The following is a 22,352-nucleotide window of genomic DNA, read 5'->3' as shown; positions in this document are numbered from 1 at the left end:
AAAGATACAGGTGAATAAAAGCTATTCCAATAACAGCCTTATTTTTACAGTTTCAAGGTTGTCATTTATGTAAATGAGTATAGTTTGTGTGTTATGTGCATGATTCAGCTCGTTTGTTTACCCTAACAGTCTAACTTGGTGGCAGTAGTCAATCTTTGTTTTGTTTGTGTTTAATTGGTTAGTGCTGACAGTGCAGCCAATCCGGCTCCGTTCTCGGGAAAAAGGGGTGGAACTTTGGCGTATACGGTCAGGTTCAGTTTATCGGAGTAAGAGAGAAGAGTCATTCACCGTTAGGTAAAGTTGCAATGGTCTAAGCGGAGATCCTATTAATAACTTGACGGCTGACGACCAGTTAGCCTATGGTTTGGATTGTGGTGACCTGCCCGAGGTAAATATGATGTGGTTGTGCATTGTTTGCTATACTGTGACTAAATGTTGTAGTGTAAACAAGTTATGATGCTAATCGCAATTAGCATAAGCACAATACAGGTTAGCTCGGCTTTCATACTGTTAACTTTGCTGTGAATTCAGTTGATGAGACAAGTGTTGCTAGATCGACATGACGTAGCAGATGGATGTGTGTTTAGCTGATTCAGGAGACGGACATTTAAGACGAGGATCGGAAAAACTCCTGTGGACCACTAAGAAGAACGTTTTTCCGCGTCTGCGCTTCCGGTTGTAGACAGTTTGCTGGTGTGTTTTTTCTCCCGGGTTCTGGCTGCCGTCCATCGCCCGGATTCCGCTCATCTTCTCCTTTGAATGGGGCATGGGAGACGTGAGTACTGACTAACTTTCACCTGCTCTTTTTGTTTATTGCTTGTGTGAACAAGTGAAGCGGCCATTAAGTTTTAGGTCTCAACGCTCCCAAGCATCGACTCAGGCCTGCAACGAGGGTTTGGTGTGTCATGGGTGTGAGAAAGTGGGGGGGGCATGTTGTATTGATCGTATTGAAGTGTAATAAATGCCAAACTGTTTTGCCAAATTGTAAATGCCTTTGAAGTGTGTTTGCCATGTTGAGTGTAATAGTGTTCGGTTAAGAGGGGGTTAAAAGGTAAAAGTGGTAATACACCATTAAAACATATGATAAAGGGTTTTAATAAGAATCATTAACCTTTTGTTTTATTGATTAAATTCTATTGGAGGCACCGCCAGTTATATTAGTTTACAAAATAAGGGATCTATAGTTATAAGACAAATTGTATAAGACCAGGTAATTGCGCCATTATATTTACAAGTGAACCCAGGGCCCCGCCCATAGTACTACTACACCAAGCAGATCCACTTATTACTATATAGTTACATGGGACGGGTGCTACACAAGTATTCAAAAACACGATATACTGGGACATAAGTGTTTCCTACTGAAATTTCTTTTGCGCTTCTGATTGGACAACACAAACTTCTCTGAAGTGTATTAAAGCTCCTTTTTCTCCCCAAGGCGTTTGGTCCAATCTTCCTACTCCTCTGAGTGACACTTATTTCAGTCTCCTCACAGAATTGTAGGCTTTTACAGATGCAGGTCAACATTTAATTATTCATTAGTGAAGAAATATTTTTTTTGATTGTTTTTGATGTCATTGTTCTAAGCCTTATATGTGAAATGTCACGTATAGATAGATTTCAATTCTTTCTCTCTCTCAGGTGGTCTTGTCCAGCACCGTGAGTGTAGATGGCCACGTCCTGGCAGTGTCCGACAACATGTTTGTCCACAACAACTCTAAGCACGGCCGAAGGGCCCGCAGACTGGAGCCCGGCGAGTCTGTGGAGAATACTATGGAATATGGTGAGACGGTGACAACGTAACACTACAATGTTACACCTCATTTCAGTTTTATTACGTGTCTACTTCATCATTCACACTCAACACACTGTAACAGCAGGTACTTGAGTTCCTTAATGTCCATTTCTAATCGCCGTGATACATCAAACATAACCAGTGGTCATTAGATGAGCTAATTAATGCATTCATTAAGACGATAAAAAAAAAATCAAATTCAAACATGAAGAAGTCCATCCATTTCCTGCATGTTAATGCTGTCATTTTAGTACATTTAACTGATAATGCATCCATATTTCTATGTAGTTAAACTGTGTAGGACCATGTTTCTTTACACTGTTGTACTGCTACTTTTTCTCAATTAAAAGAGCTGAACACTTTTTCTATTTGTGTACTCAGGACACCAGTTTTCACTTGAGCTTTTTCAATTCTGTACAATTGCAGATCATATGATTTCTAAGCAAAATCTGATATAGATCCAATTCTGTGTGGGTTTTTGATGCTTTTGTTGTTATTCACAAACAAAGCCACATATATACAATTAAATAACTATGAACATTTCTGAAAGTTTTGTGATGAGCTTTTTAATTAATTGATTGATTGAATTGAATAAACCAAAACCAAAGAGCACTTCCAACACACCTGCCTGAGATTTACCGTCCTCTCTCCAGCTGCTGTACATGCTGAATTGAATGACTTGGGGTAACTCTTGCTTTGCCCTCCTGTCCAGCCACCCCGTGCATCAAAGCCATTAGTCCCAGTGAGGGCTGGACCACCGGCGGGGCGATGGTCATCGTCATTGGGGAGAACTTTTTTGACGGCCTGCAGGTGGTGTTTGGCAGCATGCTGGTGTGGAGTGAGGTAGGAATTGTCTTCAAAGCATCTCACTGATGATGGTACAGTCTGAAGCTTATTTTGAAATGATATATACATAGCATATGGCTTGGGTCATTATTTAAACGATTTATGGGCAATGCACATACATTCATCTTTCCACAGTATTGTGTCGGCCTAAATATTTACCAGGCGTGTAGGGGTATAATTTGTGCCGTCTTGTGTCCTGTTCCTCAGCTGATCACACCACACGCCATCTGTGTCCTGACGCCTCCTCGACACATCCCCGGGGTCGTGGAGGTCACACTGTCTTATAAATCCAAACAATTCTGCAAGGGAGCACCTGGACGCTTCATTTACACAGGACTTCACACAGGGTTTTCAATAGTTTAAGGACGTTAAAGAATATGGTTTGATTTGCAATACATGTTCCGCTTTTTTCAGCCCTAAATGAGCCCACTATAGACTATGGCTTCCAGCGACTTCAAAAGGTCATTCCTCGACATCCTGGTGACCCGGAGAAATTAGCCAAGGTGAGATAAGTTGCCAAAAATTGCCCATAATGTGTTTTCAAGGAACTGTGTCAATAATATATCCACCGAGATATTAACGGAATGAATGATTTTCTTTGCAGGAGATTCTCCTAAAGAGAACAGCAGATCTTGTGGAGGCCCTCTACGGAAATCCACACAGTAATCAGGTAAATGGAAGCAGCTGTCAGCTTATAGTCGTGTGCGTCTACACATGCAGGCGACATCTTAAGAGCCTAAAAAAGTCCATGTGGCTTCATTGTGTAAATGTGACAATGCAAGCCATTGCTAATGTCTGTGCATCTCCTGCAGGACATGCTGCTGACATCGCCGAGGCGCTCTACAGTGTTCCTCGTCCTCACAGTCAGCTGCAGGCGCTGCCCAGCTCACCGGCCCACGGCAGTGTCATGGGCCTGGGCTCATATCCTTCTCAGTTAGGCGTCAGCATCGGGGAGCACGGACAGAGCAGCCAAGGTGAGCAGAATAAGACGTGGACCATTTGATACTTTCCTTCCTTTTCCTAAATTAACAAATCAAGAAGAACTGACCCGACCTTTTCATTGTTACTTCAGGTTACATCAGAAATTCCAGCAGTTTGTCTCCAAGGGGTTACCCATCAGCCTCCACTCCTCAGCACTCAAATTACGGGGGCGGCGGAGGGATGACTGGAGGCCATGGGACAGTTCCCATGACCAGTCTAGGAGTCCCTGGCTCTCCGTGTTTCAGCAGTGCCTCCCCCACCGGCTCTCCCTACAGTAAGAGCCTCTAATGATCCATACACAGTTCTGAGCCCGCTGTCATGTTCAGACCTGAGACTGATGGTTGCTCTCTGATCCACAGTAATGCCGTCCAGCCCCACCATACCATACCGTCTTTGTTTGTTTGAATTATTTTGGTTGCATTGTATTGTGAATTTTATTATATAATATTGTGAACGGTACCTTTTTACATGGGTGCAGAAGCAGTATTATACAACTTTGGTCAAACATACACACACACACAAACAGAAATGCAAACGCAATGTTTTATTCAACAATTTCCTTCACATTAAGGTTTTCCTACAAGGCTCTACATCCCAGCGTTGGGTCTATTTTTGACTGTGCCCATCACCTGTGTGCTCATGCAGCTTGCTACACTGTTTTGTATACACGGCTGATGAGCCGCAGCATCTTTATTGTGATGCGAGCATTAAAGACTGAGTAGAGCATGTCAGGATAAACAACAACACCCCCCATCTCTCTACTCTTCAATAAGCCTGCTTTTCTCGGAGGACCGGGCCTCTGGGGGCCCGAGTGAGAACCACACGAGTCTCCCTTCAACATGTCCGCTTCCTCTACGTCTCTTTCACTCTCTTAAAACACGCACAGGCACAAACATGCATGCACGCACACACACACAATCTCACACAGACGGCGGACGTGTGCCTGACCACAGCCTCTGTGTACCTCCCTGTGTACCGGTGGCTTTGTGAGCGAGGGCCAAACAGAAACTTCAGAAAAACAGCTGGTTGGGTGGAGAGACAGACACATGAGAGATCCAGTGTGTTCATCATTTTTTTCTGATCTCTCATTGACAACTTTATCCAACACGTTTTTACTAGAGCCGGGACTTACCCCCTAACCCCTAGCGCGTTAATTACGATTAATTAATTACAATGTGAATTAAGATTAATTAATTACACAATAACACATTAAACATTTTTTACGCATTTTTACACTTATTTTTTGCACCGCGGAACGTTTCTCACTGGATGAGTTTCGGGGGGACCGATTATACCGGAGCACCAACTAGCGTCCATGACTTCAGACAACAACAAACCACAGTGAACATGAACGAAGAAGCTGACGAGACCGTGTCGGGTGGCCCCGTGAATGGGAAATCTTCTTATAATAAACACACGGATGGAAGCGTCGATAAGAGCGTGGTTGTGTGCAAGCTGTGCAACAAGGAATTCACATCGAGCCTCAAGTATCACCTCAACGCAACACAATTAGCAGCTAGCGTGGACGTACAAGGACCCACACCCAACCCACACTGCACCAGATGACTGGTTTAAGGACCAGGGTAACTAAGACCACGTCTGAAAAAATAACCCATGTTCTGAATGTACTTGAAAGTATTGGTCTACTTAAAAAAACCTAGTTTACAGAAGGTCTACTTACCTATAGGCTACCTGAATTTCTGAAAGTACTATATTTCTAAATATGCTATTTCTACACTTGTCTGCTGGAATTGGTTGAACAAAAATAAAAATCCATGTGAAAAAAATTACTTCTCACTGTTCTCAGGTCAAATATTTATGCAATTAAAATGTGATTAATTTTGATTAATTAATTACAAAGACTCTAATTAGATTTTTAATTGAGTCCCGGCCCTAGAAATTATACGAGCGGTCGTTAATAAACATTTGGACAGTTGAGATACTTAGCTCATATTGCAAGTAAGCAGTGATGAAAATAGGCCGACCGTCTGGTCTCAATAGTCTTTAAATGTCTTCATGACTTACGTTTCTTATACTTTCTCTCTTCCAGTCTGCATGCATGCAATCTCACTGTGAGCTGCTGTGAGAACCTGGCAAAGAATATCAACCCATCACAAGTTAGAGAGCTGGACCTGTCCAACAACAACCTGACAGATGCAGGAATAACACTGCTCTCCAAGAAACTGAAGAACAGCAAATTGGAGAAACTCAGGTAAAAATGAGACAACCACGTTCGTCCAGTTTAAATAAAAATTAAAAGTTGCAAGTGTGAAAAATATTATTCTTTCTGTATTTTTTGATCGTTCAGACTGAGGAGCTGCAATCTAACACAGCACAGCTCCGATGACCTGACCGCCGTCATCAGCTCAGCCTCCTGCCAGCTTAGAGAATTGGACCTATCTGACAATGACTTGCAGGACGTAGGAGTCAAAACGCTCTCTGGTGGACTGGAGAGTCCTCACTGTCAACTGAAGATACTCTCGTGAGTTCCAGATTAATAAATAATGTATTAGTCTTTGCGGTTTGTTGATACGGTGATAAATAAGATGAAATGTTGTGGTAAGTGGGCGTTTTTTTTTTTAAGTGTGTCCTTGTGCAGAGTGACAGAGGAAGGCTGCACTTTCCTGGCATCAGCTTTGAACTCGTCCAGTTTGAGAGAGCTGGACCTGAGCTACAACCACCCGGGAGAGTTGGGCGTGCAGCTTCTGTCTGCTCTGATGGCCGACCCACAATGCAGCCTGCAGAAACTCAGGTAGTGGCGGCACGGATCCATTGTTATCGACAAATGCAACTAAAAAAAGATATAAGTTATATACTGTATCCATGATAGTACATCCATCTGAGTGCACTGCAGCCCGTATGTGGGTAGCTTAATACTAAACTTAGGAAATTCTAAGACTCAGATTTCAGACTTTTCTTTTACCTTTAAAGTGTAGTAGCCTCAATATTTAGTTCAAGCTGTTGTCTTTAGAAATCTCCAAGATAATCTCCACATCGTTTTCAGCATAAAAGGGGAACGTAACGTAAAGTCTGTCACCATTTATCTGGGAGTACCACTGCATATCTGAAAAAGGTGATGAAGAGCTCTTTATAGCTCCACAACGTCAGAGTTATAGTAATAGAATGAAATATGTTATTTCCGCTGCATTGACTTTGATAATTTAAAAAACTCTCCATCACCAGTCTCTAAATGTTATTGGAGGGAAATGCTGAGTTGGTGGATTGTCGTTTTTACCACATTAACAATACAAGTGTCAGAAAACATGTCTTCCATCCTCTCCCAGTGTGGAGCAATGTGGTGAATCCAGGATTCAGCCAGGTCCAAAGAAATGTGAGTAACTGCTATAGTTCATGAAATAGCATTGAGTCAAATGTAATGCTGACTGACATCCTCCATCTGCTAAGTCATCAGACACCACCAAACTCACCCTGGACCCGAACACGGCACACAGGGACCACTCTCTGTCCGGAGGAGACAGGAAAGCGAGGCGTTGGACCAAGCAGCCTTATCCTGATCACCCGGAAAGGTTTGAATTTTGGACTCAGGTGCTGTGCAGGGAGGAGCTGACCGGCCGCTGCTACTGGGAGCCAGAATGGAGCGGGAGAGCTGTCACCGGAGTAGCCTACAAAAAGATGTGCAGGACGGGAGAGGGTCGGGACAGCTGGTTGGGGAAAAACGACTGTTCCTGGGCACAGAGCTGCACCAAAGACGCCTACAGGACCTGGCACAATGACATGAGCACTGCTGTAACCATCCCACCCAACTCCAATAAGGTGGGGGTCTATCTGGACTGGTCAGCGGGGAAACTGTCCTTCTTCACGGTGTCCTGTGGCACACTGACGCTGCTCCACACCTTCCACACGACCTTCACTGAGCCCGCCCAGCGTTCAGACTTGGCTGGGTGGACTCCACGGTCTACCTGTGCTAGGTATTACCTGGCCGTTGTTTTAAGTAATGGTAGTGCGCAGCCATTAACAGCACGCAGAATGTTGCGGAACTTCTACAAATGCTGTTTCATCACAGTAAAACTACTGTAGTATGTACAGTTATATTACTGTTATGTACCAATATAAATGAAACGTGGGAGTCGCATACCGTATACACAGCTTAAAATAATCGAATTATCCACATTCCCATAAGCATCTCATAAGAGTCGCTTTTACTGCCACACATACAATATGGGTGTTTGTGTACTCCATAGTATAACATTAGAAATGTCTGACCCTAAAATGTCCAAGATGTTTCACCTCATCACAGGCCAGAAGGTCATTGTCAGCCAATTTAAAATGAGGGAATTTAAAAACTAAGAGTCCACACTGTTTGCAGGAGGAGCAGCTGAGATGAGGAGTTGGATCCAGGTGAAGAAGACTGCGGCGGCTGAAGCTGGCGGAGCAGCAGGGCGCCGCTGCGTACGTTGGCCCGTCACTGTGTTGGATAAAAGCGTCGCATTCACTGATGTCTACGCATCGTCAATGACAGTGCGGGCCGCTCCCCTGGCCTGCGTTTGAGCTCTGCCGCGTGTAGAGACACGCTCACACATAGATATATGTATGTGTTTTATTCACATGGAAGGATTCCAGCCTCTCTGGGAGGAAGGCAGCCGCTGGGGCTGCGCAGCCGGCTGGCAGCTCCGTCTAGCGGGGCCACGAGTCAAACACAATTCATGGGCTGCTCTGTGCTTGGGATGCAGCATCTATAACGGGGGCATGTCGTGCGTTCAGCTTCGGGGCGTGTGTGGGAAACAGGGTCCTTTGGCGCCATCGTGTGGCGGCGGCGGGGCGTTGCAGCACCAGAGGGCAGCGGGAGTAGAAACGTCCACAGCGCACGTCGTGTGGCTCAGTCATCGATCGCGGCGCTGCAACGCGACTGACTTTCATCCGGGTGTCTTGATCGGTTCGAACGGGGGGGGGGGGGGATTCCACTTTTTTGTGACAGCAGAGCATAGACATGTATAGAAAGGCTAGATGGCTCAAGGCGAAGTCAGCTGTGTCGTCACTTGGCGGCCATCTTGGGTCAGGAGACTGCGCTGCTGTGGACGGAAGGTGAGTGACATACGCCAACTAAAATGCTCGTAACTTGCTGAATTCTTGACGGATTTACAAACTGTTTGGTTTATTACAAACCTTATTAACGTGGCTACGATTTGTGCTGATGCCGATGTTTAAATTGTAGCTTCACGTTTTGAGAAACGCTTAACATTGCAGCGTAGCTGTGTGTTTCATGGCTGCCCTCTACTCTAAAGTGACACCACACAGTCGACATTTTCAATTATTAACAGGTTTCCTGAGACCAACAACGTTTCTTGACAACCTAATCTTTTGTCTAAATGTCATTTTGTGGATGTGGTTGTATTTATTTGCTGGCTAGCAGTGAAGAGGTCGTAAGTGAGTCACCAAGCAATTGTAAATTGGTGGGAGAGGCAGGGTTAGTCTTTCGTTTCAACATAGCTTTGAGTTACACGTGATTTCCAAGTGGTTTGGTTTCTTAAAAACATCTTTACCTTTGGATTACTTTGTTGGGTTTTTTCTGAGACAACATTACAAGATTGGCTACATATATTTGCATACATGCAGTACATAGAATCAAAATGATAATATGTTTTATACTGTATTTTAGTCCATACCCTCAGTGTTGAAGGAAATAAAGGTGCAAGGTTAACAATCATTTATATCTGACTACTATTTCTCCCATTTGTAAGGTTTCCCAAATGTAGCGAGCGCTGGAGACAGTGGGAGCGTGCCCTGAGAAGGGAAGGTTTTGTGGCTAATGACAGAACATACTGCTCTGCAGCGAACACTTCAGAAATGAAGATTTGGACGGGACAGACTATCGGATTCAAAGCTGGACCTGTTCCATCTGTCTTCAACTTCCCTGCTCATCTTCAGAGGGTACGTGTACAATTGGCCAACTAGATTACAAGGTGTTAAAGATGGATGCATCGATGTTTAAATGTGATTTAATGTCACACTTTCTGCAAGTTTAGCAATACATAAAGTGTATTACAGATCAATTGAATATTTAACTATTTTTTCAGCCGGTAGCACCAAGAAGCACAAACGCTTCAAGAAAAGCAGGAGAAAACCAGCCCATGTACCCCGAGCAGGATCAACCTCCACCTGATGTTGTGAGTATTTGTACACATGAGGAATGTCACTAACAAATACCCTAACCCTAATTAACTTCATTATATATTTATTTATTATTTATTGTTTGTTTTTTTTGTTTTTTTATGCAATGCCTTCCTCTCCAAAGGCTCTTAAGGCCAAACTTGATGCAGCCATGGCCACAGCGCATGAACTGTGGCGGGAAAAGAGCAATGCCTTGGCAAGGGTAAGGAGGGCCAAGAAGAACATGAAGGCTCTTCTGGAGGAGCTGAAAGCTAAGAACCTCATCAATGAAGAGCTGAATGACAAGCTGGAATGCTACTCAGGTAAAATAAATAATGACTTTAAATGTTTTGTCTTTTTTATGTTCTTTGTTAGACATAAAAATTACTATCAAAGGAGACTTACTAAATCACCTTTTCTAATTACATTTCAGATCTTCCGGTTCACCTCCTGTCAAGACGGGGTGCAGAGTACACCCAGGCCCAGAGAGACTTTGCGCTCACTCTCCACCTGCATGGTCCTAAGGCGTATCACTACCTGAGAGACGACCTGAAAATTCACCTTCCACATCCCAGTTCCTTGAAAAGGTATTCTTCGTCTCTAATTTCAACTACAGTAACAACTTCAGCTACAGACTGTAGTGTCATGAATAGTTAAACTTACTGATCTAAGTCGTGCTAATACATTTTGATGTTGTTGTTTTTTTAGTATGTCCAGGGTCCACAATAGGGGTGATTGGGTTAGTGGCTCATTGGGTAAGTAATTAAATGGTCAATGTCTCAATTGTGTCAAGGTGGCTGAGCTCACTGGACGCCAAACCTGGCCTCAACAAAATGATGCTGGACATGCTGGGAAAACGGCGCCAAGAAGATGAGGCCAAATATGGGGTTGTCACTCTGATGTTGGATGCGATGGCCATAAAGAAGCATGTTCAGTACGATCCACAGTCACAAACCATGTCTGGTTTTGTGGACATGGGGGATCGTATAAATCAAAGTGACATAGCTTCAGAGGCTCTTGTGTTTCTGGTCGTTGGGCTCCAAGGTTACTGGAAGGCTCCAATTGGTTACTATTTGACTAAGAGCCTAACCCCGGAAACGCAGAGTGTCTTAGTTGTGCATGCTCTGGAAGAGCTTCATCAGCGCCAGATCTTGTGACCTTAAGGCAACACCATGTGAGCCCTTGAAGACACATTTCTCCCATCCAAGAACCCGTGACAAGGTTTTTGTTATGATGGACGCTTGCCACATGTTGAAGCTGACGCGCAATATGTTGGAGGTACGTGCCTCTCTGGTTGACCATATTCAGTTGTTTATGTTTTAATTGTATGAAATCTGTGTTATCACATAATTGTGGAGAATATGCAGATTTACATTGCATGTTTGCGAGCAGTTAAAAACTGGTTATTCTGCAGGCATACAGCCCAATTTTAAGCGTCACTGGCACCATCAATTGGAAGTACATCGTTCATCTGGCCTGCATGCTGCAAATAGGGTCACTGATAATCATGTTTACTTTGGTAATCAGAAGATGAAGGTATGTTTTTATGATGATTTGCTTTGTGTTTTTATCCTGGTGCTGATGTTTGGATCTTGTAGCGCTAATTTTCTCCTCATTTGTGTATTTTATCTCAATCAAGGTCTCCCTGGCTGCTCAGGCCCGCAGTAATTCCGTGGCAGTGGCCCTGCGCACCTTGCAGGATCTGAAGGAATATGCAGTGTTGCAAGATTGTGAGGCTACAGCAGAATTTATCGAGGTAATAAAGCAAGAGATCTGCATCACAATCCAAAGTCATTTCCAAATATTCTACTGTTCTTATGAACATTTGAGTGATTAATTGCTTTAATTCTGTTGGAATTTATGGCATTTATTACAGGTGACAGATTCCAGATTTTAAGATTTCACAAAAACATGACAACACAACACTTGTAGATCTACTATTTTGGTTGTTAATGTGTACAGAATATATAATTGGTGTATCAGTATCAAAAAAGTATCCTCAAGTCTAACAATATGCAAGCACATATGTACAGTATGAGCTTTTTGTACTTACCGCAACTCATAATTAGCCCAGGAACACCCCCATCTCAGGTTTAAATATCAAATTATTCAGACTTAGATGTATACTATGATACGTTAAACTCAGTTAAGGTGATGATTTCAGTGCTTCCAGTCACTTAAGATATTTGTTTATAGATAACGGACAGGCTGTTCGATATCTTGAACAGCCGCAATCCCAGAGGCAGAGGGTTCAAAGCCCCACTTGGTTCTCGGAACTGGACAAGCACCAGGGAGTTCTTGTCAAGAGCCAGGGCTTACTTGCTCGCTTTGAGGATGGGAGATGGCACACCCCTCTACCGTACAAAGAGGTCTTTAAAAAAAAAGAGAATGTTCTGTTGGTGATGCACTGATACCCCCCCCCGACACAAGTACAACTATTTAACTTTTGAGTAGTCACCAATATCCACTACAGATTCTTAATTATAATGTAATAATCATAATGAGACTTTATATTTGAATACCAATAGTTCATCACTACGGGTTTCAGTGCATCCCTAGTCTATGAGGTTGTCCGGATATCTAATTCTCTGCTATCTTCTGCATCATGTTCAGATGCTCTGTCCTCCTCCTGTCTGCATCGCGTTCAAAAGATGCTCTGTCCTGTCTGAGTTCATGAGATGGCCCACTCTTCAAGTGGTACATATTGTTTTATAATTCATATGATAATGTATTTACTTGTCTGTGAATTAGTCTCTGTTGCAATTCTCTTCTTTGTTTTTGAAGGTTGCTCTCTGTCCTCGGCTTTGTCATAAACATTGACACATTGATGGCGATGATTCCCGTGCTCCTCGAAGGACAGCGATATGTCCTGACGTACCGATTCAGCCAGGACCACTTGGAGCTTCTTTTCAACTCATCAGAGCATCCGGTAGAGTTCATATTTACCAGCCACATAAAGTGTCAGCATGTGCTCTTATAGCTTTCACATATACAGTATCTGGAGTTGTCAGAAAAACTATTTAGAGTATTTAGAATGTCTGTGTGTTTGCATAAATATTGTTTTGAATGTGGCTGGAATAACAACCCTAACGCCAGCCATTTCAAGTACATTTAGTACCGGAAGCTGATGGCCAGGTGTGGGGTTGTTAAACCAAGCAGCAAAGGCAATGTGACAGCACAGGATGACACAGAGTCCCTACCAGCTGATCAGTCTGCTGTTCCTACCGCATAGACACATCTACCAACCTGTCGGCTGTAGACATGTCCTCTGCAGAAGGAGAAGATCTCCCTTCCCCGTTTGCAGACATTCCTGCCCTTGTACAAGACCACAGCTATCTTCCCAAGAAGTTTGATGGTCTTGTGGAAAATGTGCTTGTGTACATTTCAGGTAGAGTTAGACTTTATAGTAGTATATAGCAGAGGTGTGGACTCGAGTCCTGTGACTTGGACTCGAGTCAGACTCGAGTCATGAATTTGATGACTTGAGACTCGACTCGACAAAACGTACAAAGACTTGCAACTCGACTTGGACTTGAACACCGATGACTCGTGACTTGACTTGGACTCGTGCCTTTTGACTCGAGAAGACTTGCTACTTCCCATGAAAACTGGGGGAAACATTTTCACACCACCGCGCCGCTCTGTTTATCTGCATCTGTCAAAAAAATGTGCGCCACCTGTATGCAGAGAGCGCTGCCTGCACGACATCCAATCACTGCAGTCCATTTGGCCTTATCAACGAGACAGCTCGTTCATGGTTACAAAAATCGGGATTTTTGAACCCGGATTCAGACTCCGATGGAAATCCTCGCCAACATTATGTCAACGTCCGTTTTAAAGTAGTGTAATGAGCTGAGTTAAAGTTATTAGTTAATCAGTTATGCAGATGTTGCATGTGTTCACGTTATGCTCCGTTACCAGCTGTAGTTACGCGAGACAACCCGAGTTTTGGGGAGCCGTGTATGCGGAAGTGTTCGTTCGGCGTGGTGACGGCCAACAGTGACCGAAGTTGAGTTGTTTTATATAAATAAATGCAGCGGAGTTGCAAGCCAGTCATCGCCTCCTTATTTACGCTGCAGCATTGGGGTGAGCGTTACAGCACTATAACACAGTCACAGTCCATCCACCATTACCCTTCCCTTCGTAGTCTAGGTCTGTGAGGCAGCGCACCATCACCCAGGGTTCCCCGTCCCCACTATAATAAAATGACTTGAATTGACTCGAAAATAAAATGTTACGACTTGTGACTCGACTTGAGACTTGTTGGCTTTGACTTGTGACTCGACTTGGGACTTGCTTCATCATTGACTCGACTTGACTCGGGACTCGAGGGCAATGACTTGAGACTTGCTTGTGACTTGCATAACAGTGACTTGCTCCCACCTCTGGTATATAGTATTTAGCCTATAACTAATTCATTTCCCCATGCTTATTAATTAAAAAAAGTCATTATAATGTGAATCTGTCCACCATTGATTTCAGGATTTGTGGTGCGACGCACACTAAAAAAGCTTTCCTGTGATGTCTGCCGGGCAAGCCTGTTGATGGATGCTGAATCTGCCAGTAAGGACCAGAGCTACCATCTGCTGACGCTGAAAAACAATGTAGGTCTTGTCATCCCATCAGCAGGCACCGTGAAGGTCGTCAGGGCAGCAGAGTGGGTTGTTCGGCAGGCAGTAGCAGATTCCAGGAGATCGCAACCCATCAAACTGTTGGAGGTCCTCTACGTGGTGAGGAAGAGGATAAGTGGAGAGGATGTGTTTTTGCTCGGGGAGCACGTCACTGACACGCGATATGGCATTGACAGTCACCACCATACACTCTTGACTCTGGTTGTGTCCCTCTTCTTCAAGCTAAGGCTGCACCACATTGCGAAAATGTCAACGCTTAGCTTGCAGAAAGACAGTGTGAGACAGAAGCTCACAAAAACTGTCCTTTTCAAAGGGCAGTAGCGCAAACTATTTGTGCACTTAAAGGATGGGTTTTCAACTGGTGGTCTGTTTAGTTTGCTACTCTTCTTTGATGTTTGCATGTGAATGAGTGGTGTATGAGTGTGTGCGTGAATGGGTGAATGTGGGGCTTTGTAAAGCGCTTTGTGCACCAAGACGGTGTAGAAAAGCGCTATGTAAGTTCAGACCATTTAAGAGAGAGGAGGAGAGGGAGGGAGCTGTATTGATTATATTGTATTGATGGAAAGAGTTTTGTGTCCAATTGTGTCTTAATGTTTTTTTTTTTTTCTAATTGTGTGCCTTTGGACCTAAGTAAAAAAACAAAGACCCATCTCTTTTCTCTTTATTTTACAGAATGGCAACTTTATATTTACAGATTTATATTATACATGAATTTACACATGTATTTAATAATGTTAGTGCAATTTTGTTTATTACTAATATTATTTCATGTTTCATGTACCTTATAAATATTGATATCATTACTGTGTGTGTGTGTATGGGTATACCTAGTGCTTTACCTGTCTAGTCTACTTAATATACTATTTTCTTAATAAACTCCGTGGCTATAATTTTTCACAAGTATGCAGTTAAATAGCCGCATCCCTGACGTTTGTGACACACCAAGCCGTTTGAAAATCGGTTGAAAATTGAGCAAAATATAGTTATTTCAGCACTACATGCACAATAGACTTTAATGTTATAACTGGACGAGCGGTCCTGTCCTAAGATGGCCGCCCTGTGACGTCGTCGGGTCCCATTGGCTCTCAGCGCCGGTAAGCCATCTAGCCTTTCTATACATGTCTATGCAGCAGAGCGCCAGGGCAATGTCGGCTGGCCGGACGTGGTAAACAGCTGGGGGGGTCTCGTCGTTTTTATTTCGGTGGTTTCAGGTCGCAGATTGGAGGGGAGCGCCCCCTAGCGGGCTGGAGGCTGCGCGCACGTCAAGTCAGCGTCAACGCCGATACGTGCTGGTTCCGGCGGAAGCGCTCCGTGTCTTGGCGTGCTGCGGAGAACTTGACGGCGGAGGAAATGCCGTGTCGTTACGCGTTTCGAACGGCAGAGGGCAGCCTGTCCATTCCGATGGCAGGGGGGGATTTTTACATGACATGACATGACATTACATGTCATTTAGCTGACGCTTTTATCCAAAGCGACTTACAATAAGTGCATTTCCACATAAAGATGCAAACTCAGAAGAACAAGTAACAAGAAAGTACAATTTTCATCAAATAAGCAGTTTCAAAACATGTTATAGAAAAGTGCCATTATAAGTACAGTTTAAGTGCTACCATTTGTTAGTGCTACAGTTTGCTAGTGTTTTAGTCAAGGTAGAGTCTAAATGGATCCGTGTGTGTCTGTGCACAGTGTGCGTGAGATTTTCAAAAAGGCTCCTTTCCCACCGGCAGAAATGATTCAAATGTTGCAAGTATTGAAAAACACGATACACTGGGACATAAGTGTTTCCTACTGAAATTTCTTTTGCGCTTCTGATTGGACAACACAAACTTCTCTGAAGTGTATTAAAGCTCCTTTTCTCCCCAAGAAGTTTGGTCCAATCTTCCTACTCCTCTGAGTGACACTTATCTCAGTCTCCTCACAGAATTTTAGGCTTTTACAGATGCAGGTCAACATTTAATTATTCATTATTGAAGAAATATTTTTTTGATTGTTTTTAATGTCATTGTTCTAAGACTTATATGTGAAATGTGATGTATAGATAGATTTCAATTATTTTTTTGGATGTGAGACACCTCTTCCTTTCGATATGGGGCACCTCTCTCTCGATATGGGGCATCATTTGGACATCACTTGGCCTGCCGAGGTCACACACGCGACTAAAAGTACGTCACTTTTGATGAAAGATAAACCACATGTAATGTAATATAATGGATTAAACCACGTGTGTGTAATGATTTAATCTACGGCTTACTGGGTGCGTTTGATGAAATCATCTAAATGGTGATACTGCAAAACAAGATCATCTTTGTTTGTGAAGAAGCTCAGCCTGTAAGATCATAAATCAATTATTGCCATTATAAATCATTTTTTGTGTAGCCAGTGAGGAAATGTCCCTCCTGAGCTACTATAGATTCAGGTCAGCCTTGGCACCTCCTACTTCCTGGTTCACCAATTAGACAGGCTGTAAAAGCTTCACGTAATGAAGCTGTGTCAGCATGCTTGTCCCTTTCGCTGTTGCACTCTGGCTTGAGAATTCCGAGAGCAGGTAGGTGGTTTTATTCTCAGTTCTTGAGCAAATGATTTGGCTGTTGGTGATCTTTCTGGTTTGTCTCCCAGCTCGTCAGGGCCCAGGTGCAGGAGGCTCAAAGTCCAGGCTGCGATTGTAAGCCACTGCTGTTTTTGCTATATTCTTTTCTGGTTTTGTCTCTTTCTTTTTGTAGTATTAGTTAAATTCCAGAAGATACTTATTGTTAAAATTGCTTCTTATTAGGAGCGCTTGAGGCTCAACAGTGTGGCTACCCAGGTGGTGGTGAGTGTGGTGATTGGGCCTCTCACCTGCACTTCACATTATCAGTAGTTTGATGGTATATTTTTTACATAATTCTTCAGTATATTCCTTAGTTTGAGCTGTATTTGTGTGGCGCATCCAAGCCAGCGAGGGCCCTGTGGCCTAGTCACCAGTAGAATTCAATTTGTTAGATGCCCATTCGGTTATTCTGGGACTTTGGTCACCCGTTGCTCCGTGTTTGTTCAATAATGAATTTTATGAGAAAAATCCACCCTGTGCTACCAGTAGTTATAAATGTCTTTCCTACAGTTAATCAACTTCTCATTCAATATACACACAATGCATTAGCCAAAAGTATTTACTTACATTTCAGTTAAATTAAATTAAACAGATTTCTCCCCCATTCTCTTATTTAGGTGAAGTAGATGGCCCCAAAAATGGAAACGGCAATGCAAAATGGATTTTAAAAAAGCAAGGCGAACCCCTGACTGCTATACACGGACCAAGATTTTTGCTATTACCTTCTTTAAATTTCAATTCAATTACTGAACTTCAGGATTTGGGGAATATTAAGATGCCAACCAGGTGTAACATGTTTGACCTTCCTTTTGTGGAGTCACCCTGTTAGGTGAGGGGGCAAAGTAACCATTCATTTTTTTTAATATTGTAGTTTTTTTTTTTTTTTTTTTTTTTTACTCATTTCTGTTTGTTCCATATGCTTTGGGCAAGAAACGTAGTGGTGGAGTACAAAAACGTCAGAAACTTGGGTTATTAACAACAATACCACAGGGACGCAGCTCTTATCGCCAACGGAAAGCTTTTAATGATTTGAATGGCTTGGTAGTCCAAAATTATGGTGCTGTATGTTCTGTAGTGTAAATTGCTTGAATTGTATGTGCGTACCCTGTAAAAATGCACTGTAAATGCACATGTCTGTGGACAGTAATTAAAACCGCTTTAAAGAACCGTCATCTTGACTGAAAATGATTTTTGTTCCACAATGACAAATGGGAGTGTTCTAAAGATTTATTTTAATGGATATTCAAAATTGTACAATGTAGTGCTGTTGTTGGAATATTGACTCTGAAATTCGAACACTTCAATGTAACCCCCACCCTCTATGTTACGGCCTTGGTGTTAAAATGTATTCCTTTTTTACAATTGTACTTTAATTTTGACTGTAGATTAATAGTTAATGTATTCTGGAATCTTGTAGGAACCACCTGCGATTGCTGATTATGGGTGGTCGACCTCAAATGACGGAACCATCCAGGTTAAAGGAAGCTTATGGATCTTGGGTAGCAGATGGGCGAGGCTTGGGCTCTTCATCCAGGTATTTATGTAATGCTTGTTAAAATGTCTTTCAACCTTAACTGTCTGCTTCCAGTATGTCCTTGTCTGTCTTTAACTTTTTGGGCTCCCTTTATCTGCTGTTTAACTATTTGATGTTCAATGTTTTAAGAATGTGTGTATTGCTGATTAATGTTGGGCTGTGTAAGGAGCTCTCAGTGTTGCCAAGATTTTTCTTGCTGCGTTCCTTATTTATGTTGTGACTTGAAACAGGGTGGTCAAGAGAACATAACGGGCTCCCTGAAGTCAAGCTAATTCTGCCTCCTGTGAGAAGTGTCGAAATGACCTCTGCCCTCCAGCTGACTTGGGGTTTTGGTGAGGTTAGTATCTTTTCCTCAGTACTGTTTTGTAACACTTGTTGGGCAGGCTGTTTGATGGCTCTAATAACATGTGCCTCTAACTGACTCCTCAGTACTGCCTTTGTTATGCTTTCAGGCAAAGTACTGTTGTGTTCTCTGGATGGTCCTACATCAACCTAAACGGCTCGTGCTTCAGGGCCTCCAAGAAGTGGTCCAGCAGCTTCAGCCTCCTGTGGACTGAGCCGTTTGAGCAAAAGTTAAGACTTTTTTTTTTTTTCCCCCAGTCTTTTTGTCATTAAAGTTGTGGCACAACTTTGATTCTATTGTATGGCCCAAAGAACTATTTTGGCTCTTTGCACTGTAACATGAAATAGTAAATGGCAAAAAATTGGTACACTAAAGTCATTTCTGCTGAATTTGTTGCCCATACTGAATGAAAATTAGTAAAGAACTTTCTGCTGCGCAAATTTATGAAGCTAATCATTTCAAGAAACTTTTACTTGCAACGATGAGGGAGGAGAAACTTCCCGAAGATACTCCGCTGCACGTATGCGCATTTTACCGCCGCAGACGTGATTTCCGTTGAGGCGGATGCTAGAAGTGTGAAGAAAGCGCTGCTCAGTCCAGAAGGTAAGTTTCAGCTACCCTTGCACGATAAAATGTTAGTTGATTTAGCAAACTTACTCTGCAATTTGCCAGTCTTAACTGTTTGCGGTGAACTTGTTTTTAAAGTCTAGCTTGAATGTTAACGGCTAGACTGTCACACATGGAATCCTCTAAAATAACATTAAATATAAATTGCCTTTCAGCAAACTGCATGCTTAATAGCAGGTTCAATGATATTTGTCAATCTTCCAGCTAACGCTTGAATTCGGTATAAATGGTTTTTATTTTTGTCTATGGTAGTGTAACGCATGATTTTGAAAGGAGCAACCTCATCAGGAAATATTCCCAGTTATCAGTTTAGCAATTTAGTAACCTTAATATGCGATATAATGTTTCACTTGGTGCTATTAAAACTTTACTCTTTATCACTTAGTTAGGCCTGACTCAAGTTAGCCAGGACCAGCCCTTGGTTAAGCTGTTGTAGGCAGACTGCCTGGGGACTTCTTAGGACACACCAAGCCCATCTTCCACCTTCCACAATAAACCAATGTTTAAATGCACATCACTAGTTCAGCTTCTTTCCAGGAGTTTTGTTTTCTCGCCTAGCAGGTCTCTATAGATCATAATTCTGTCTCTTCCTGACACCAGCTGCTGCCACCATTATTTTAAATAAAATTCATATTACTGTCATCATATGCCAACATTACCCTTTCCTAAAGTCTTTGCTCTTCCTCTCCACAGAAGCTTCTGTGGATGGTGGTTTTGATGGTGGTTGCCACTGGAGTGGTCCTGCTGTAGACTTGGCCTGCTACTTGCAATTATTTGTATCAATTCTGTTACAGGATTTGAATGTATTGTACATCCTTTACAATGTTAATTCTATACACATGACATTCATTGCAGGATTTCTATCCTGGGAGAGGGATCTTTCCAGATGGTCTCATTAAGGTCTTTCCGCCCCATTGAAGAATTTATTTGGAAGTTTTTCCTGTGTGAATACAAGCCAGGGTGCAAGGTGATGATATCTTGTCAATGTTTCACAAATTTTTCTGAATGTTTGTTGTAATGTCTTATTACTTGCAGGATGCCTTGGGCAGAAGTAGCCTTGTGAGAAAATTGCCATTGCACTGCAACCGATGGGAATTAGCTCACGGTAAGACCTGTTTCTTTTAGTGTAGTACATGTATTAACTTAATGTCCAAGAATAAAAGCATTTGACTGTAAGAAGTTGCAAACTTGTTGATTTTTTTTTTTTTCTGTCTGTGTTGAGTAATCTTGTCTTATGATTACTTGCAGGATGACTTGGGCAGCATTGGAATGTGAGAAAACTGCCACTGGGCTGCAACAGATGTGGGGTTTCGGTCTTGTGGGAGGGGTTGTTTTTAAGTGTCTTGTGGGAGGGGTTGTTTTTAAGTGTCTTGTGGGAGGGGTTGTTTTTAAGTGTCTTGTGGGAGGGGTTGTTTTTAAGTGTCTTGTGGGAGGGGTTGTTTTTAAGTGTCTTGTGGGAGGGGTTGTTTTTAAGTGTCTTGTGGGAGGGGTTGTTTTTAAGTGTCTTGTGGGAGGGGTTGTTTTTAAGTGTCTTGTGGGAGGGGTTGTTTTTAAGTGTCTTGTGGGAGGGGTTGTTTTTAAGTGTCTTGTGGGAGGGGTTGTTTTTAAGTGTCTTGTGGGAGGGGTTGTTTTTAAGTGTCTTGTGGGAGGGGTTGTTTTTAAGTGTCTTGTGGGAGGGGTTGTTTTTAAGTGTCTTGTGGGAGGGGTTGTTTTTAAGTGTCTTGTGGGAGGGGTTGTTTTTAAGTGTCTTGTGGGAGGGGTTGTTTTTAAGTGTCTTGTGGGAGGGGTTGTTTTTAAGTGTCTTGTGGGAGGGGTTGTTTTTAAGTGTCTTGTGGGAGGGGTTGTTTTTAAGTGTCTTGTGGGAGGGGTTGTTTTTAAGTGTCTTGTGGGAGGGGTTGTTTTTAAGTGTCTTGTGGGAGGGGTTGTTTTTAAGTGTCTTGTGGGAGGGGTTGTTTTTAAGTGTCTTGTGGGAGGGGTTGTTTTTAAGTGTCTTGTGGGAGGGGTTGTTTTTAAGTGTCTTGTGGGAGGGGTTGTTTTTAAGTGTCTTGTGGGAGGGGTTGTTTTTAAGTGTCTTGTGGGAGGGGTTGTTTTTAAGTGTCTTGTGGGAGGGGTTGTTTTTAAGTGTCTTGTGGGAGGGGTTGTTTTTAAGTGTCTTGTGGGAGGGGTTGTTTTTAAGTGTCTTGTGGGAGGGGTTGTTTTTAAGTGTCTTGTGGGAGGGGTTGTTTTTAAGTGTCTTGTGGGAGGGGTTGTTTTTAAGTGTCTTGTGGGAGGGGTTGTTTTTAAGTGTCTTGTGGGAGGGGTTGTTTTTAAGTGTCTTGTGGGAGGGGTTGTTTTTAAGTGTCTTGTGGGAGGGGTTGTTTTTAAGTGTCTTGTGGGAGGGGTTGTTTTTAAGTGTCTTGTGGGAGGGGTTGTTTTTAAGTGTCTTGTGGGAGGGGTTGTTTTTAAGTGTCTTGTGGGAGGGGTTGTTTTTAAGTGTCTTGTGGGAGGGGTTGTTTTTAAGTGTCTTGTGGGAGGGGTTGTTTTTAAGTGTCTTGTGGGAGGGGTTGTTTTTAAGTGTCTTGTGGGAGGGGTTGTTTTTAAGTGTCTTGTGGGAGGGGTTGTTTTTAAGTGTCTTGTGGGAGGGGTTGTTTTTAAGTGTCTTGTGGGAGGGGTTGTTTTTAAGTGTCTTGTGGGAGGGGTTGTTTTTAAGTGTCTTGTGGGAGGGGTTGTTTTTAAGTGTCTTGTGGGAGGGGTTGTTTTTAAGTGTCTTGTGGGAGGGGTTGTTTTTAAGTGTCTTGTGGGAGGGGTTGTTTTTAAGTGTCTTGTGGGAGGGGTTGTTTTTAAGTGTCTTGTGGGAGGGGTTGTTTTTAAGTGTCTTGTGGGAGGGGTTGTTTTTAAGTGTCTTGTGGGAGGGGTTGTTT

The 22,352-nt window shown here is 42.9% G+C and overlaps 1 protein-coding gene and 1 long non-coding RNA gene across 17 annotated transcripts; both read left to right on the top strand.

Annotated features, from left to right (window-relative positions):
- The first annotated feature begins 231 nt into the window (after positions 1 to 231).
- On the top strand, positions 232 to 15,251 carry LOC119197360 (uncharacterized). Of its 13 annotated transcripts, XR_009956901.1 has the most exons (22): positions 232 to 388; positions 588 to 775; positions 1,642 to 1,783; positions 2,508 to 2,638; positions 5,673 to 5,834; positions 5,931 to 6,104; positions 6,207 to 6,374; positions 6,907 to 6,953; positions 7,035 to 7,551; positions 7,950 to 8,665; positions 9,322 to 9,511; positions 9,658 to 9,747; positions 9,876 to 10,053; positions 10,164 to 10,317; positions 10,524 to 11,008; positions 11,145 to 11,266; positions 11,370 to 11,486; positions 11,927 to 12,099; positions 12,344 to 12,427; positions 12,515 to 12,659; positions 12,963 to 13,118; positions 14,213 to 15,251. XR_009956901.1 is itself a non-coding variant. In XM_062564429.1 (10 exons), exons 3-10 carry the CDS (start codon positions 1,670 to 1,672, stop codon positions 7,960 to 7,962), a joined length of 1,326 nt encoding a protein of 441 aa, XP_062420413.1. In that variant the 5' UTR covers positions 232 to 388; positions 588 to 775; positions 1,642 to 1,669; the 3' UTR covers positions 7,963 to 9,314. The 13 variants fall into 13 exon arrangements, 1 of the variants encoding a protein (XP_062420413.1); XR_009956906.1 differs by lacking the exon at positions 11,927 to 12,099 and having other exon boundaries at positions 7,035 to 7,396; XR_009956904.1 differs by lacking the exon at positions 11,145 to 11,266.
- A 1,210-nt stretch (positions 15,252 to 16,461) lies between these two features.
- Positions 16,462 to 19,780, top strand: LOC119201772 (uncharacterized). 4 transcript variants are annotated; one of them, XR_009956915.1, is made up of 5 exons: positions 16,462 to 16,906; positions 16,978 to 17,023; positions 17,132 to 17,170; positions 17,566 to 17,777; positions 18,366 to 19,780. It is a non-coding gene; the product is annotated as an uncharacterized LOC119201772 (long non-coding RNA). The 4 variants fall into 4 exon arrangements; XR_009956912.1 differs by lacking the exon at positions 17,132 to 17,170; XR_009956914.1 differs by lacking the exon at positions 17,132 to 17,170 and having other exon boundaries at positions 17,566 to 18,482; positions 18,713 to 19,780.
- The last annotated feature ends 2,572 nt before the right edge of the window (positions 19,781 to 22,352 follow it).

Source organism: Pungitius pungitius, chromosome 9 (genome assembly GCF_949316345.1).
Source record: "Pungitius pungitius chromosome 9, fPunPun2.1, whole genome shotgun sequence".
NCBI lineage: Eukaryota > Metazoa > Chordata > Actinopteri > Perciformes > Gasterosteidae > Pungitius > Pungitius pungitius.
Note: the sequence above shows the minus strand (reverse complement) of the source record. Positions and strands in the feature narration are given on the sequence as shown.

What these genes read in the sequence shown, in the direction of transcription:
- LOC119197360 (XM_062564429.1), top strand. Translation starts at nt 1,670, where the DNA reads ATGGCCACGTCCTGGCAGTGTCCGACAACATGTTTGTCCACAACAACT. An exon ending in GCATGCTGGTGTGGAGTGAG is followed by an intron (nt 2,639 to 5,672) that starts GTAGGAATTGTC and finishes TCTCTCTTCCAG; the next exon opens with TCTGCATGCATGCAATCTCA. An exon ending in AGCAAATTGGAGAAACTCAG is followed by an intron (nt 5,835 to 5,930) that starts GTAAAAATGAGA and finishes TTGATCGTTCAG; the next exon opens with ACTGAGGAGCTGCAATCTAA.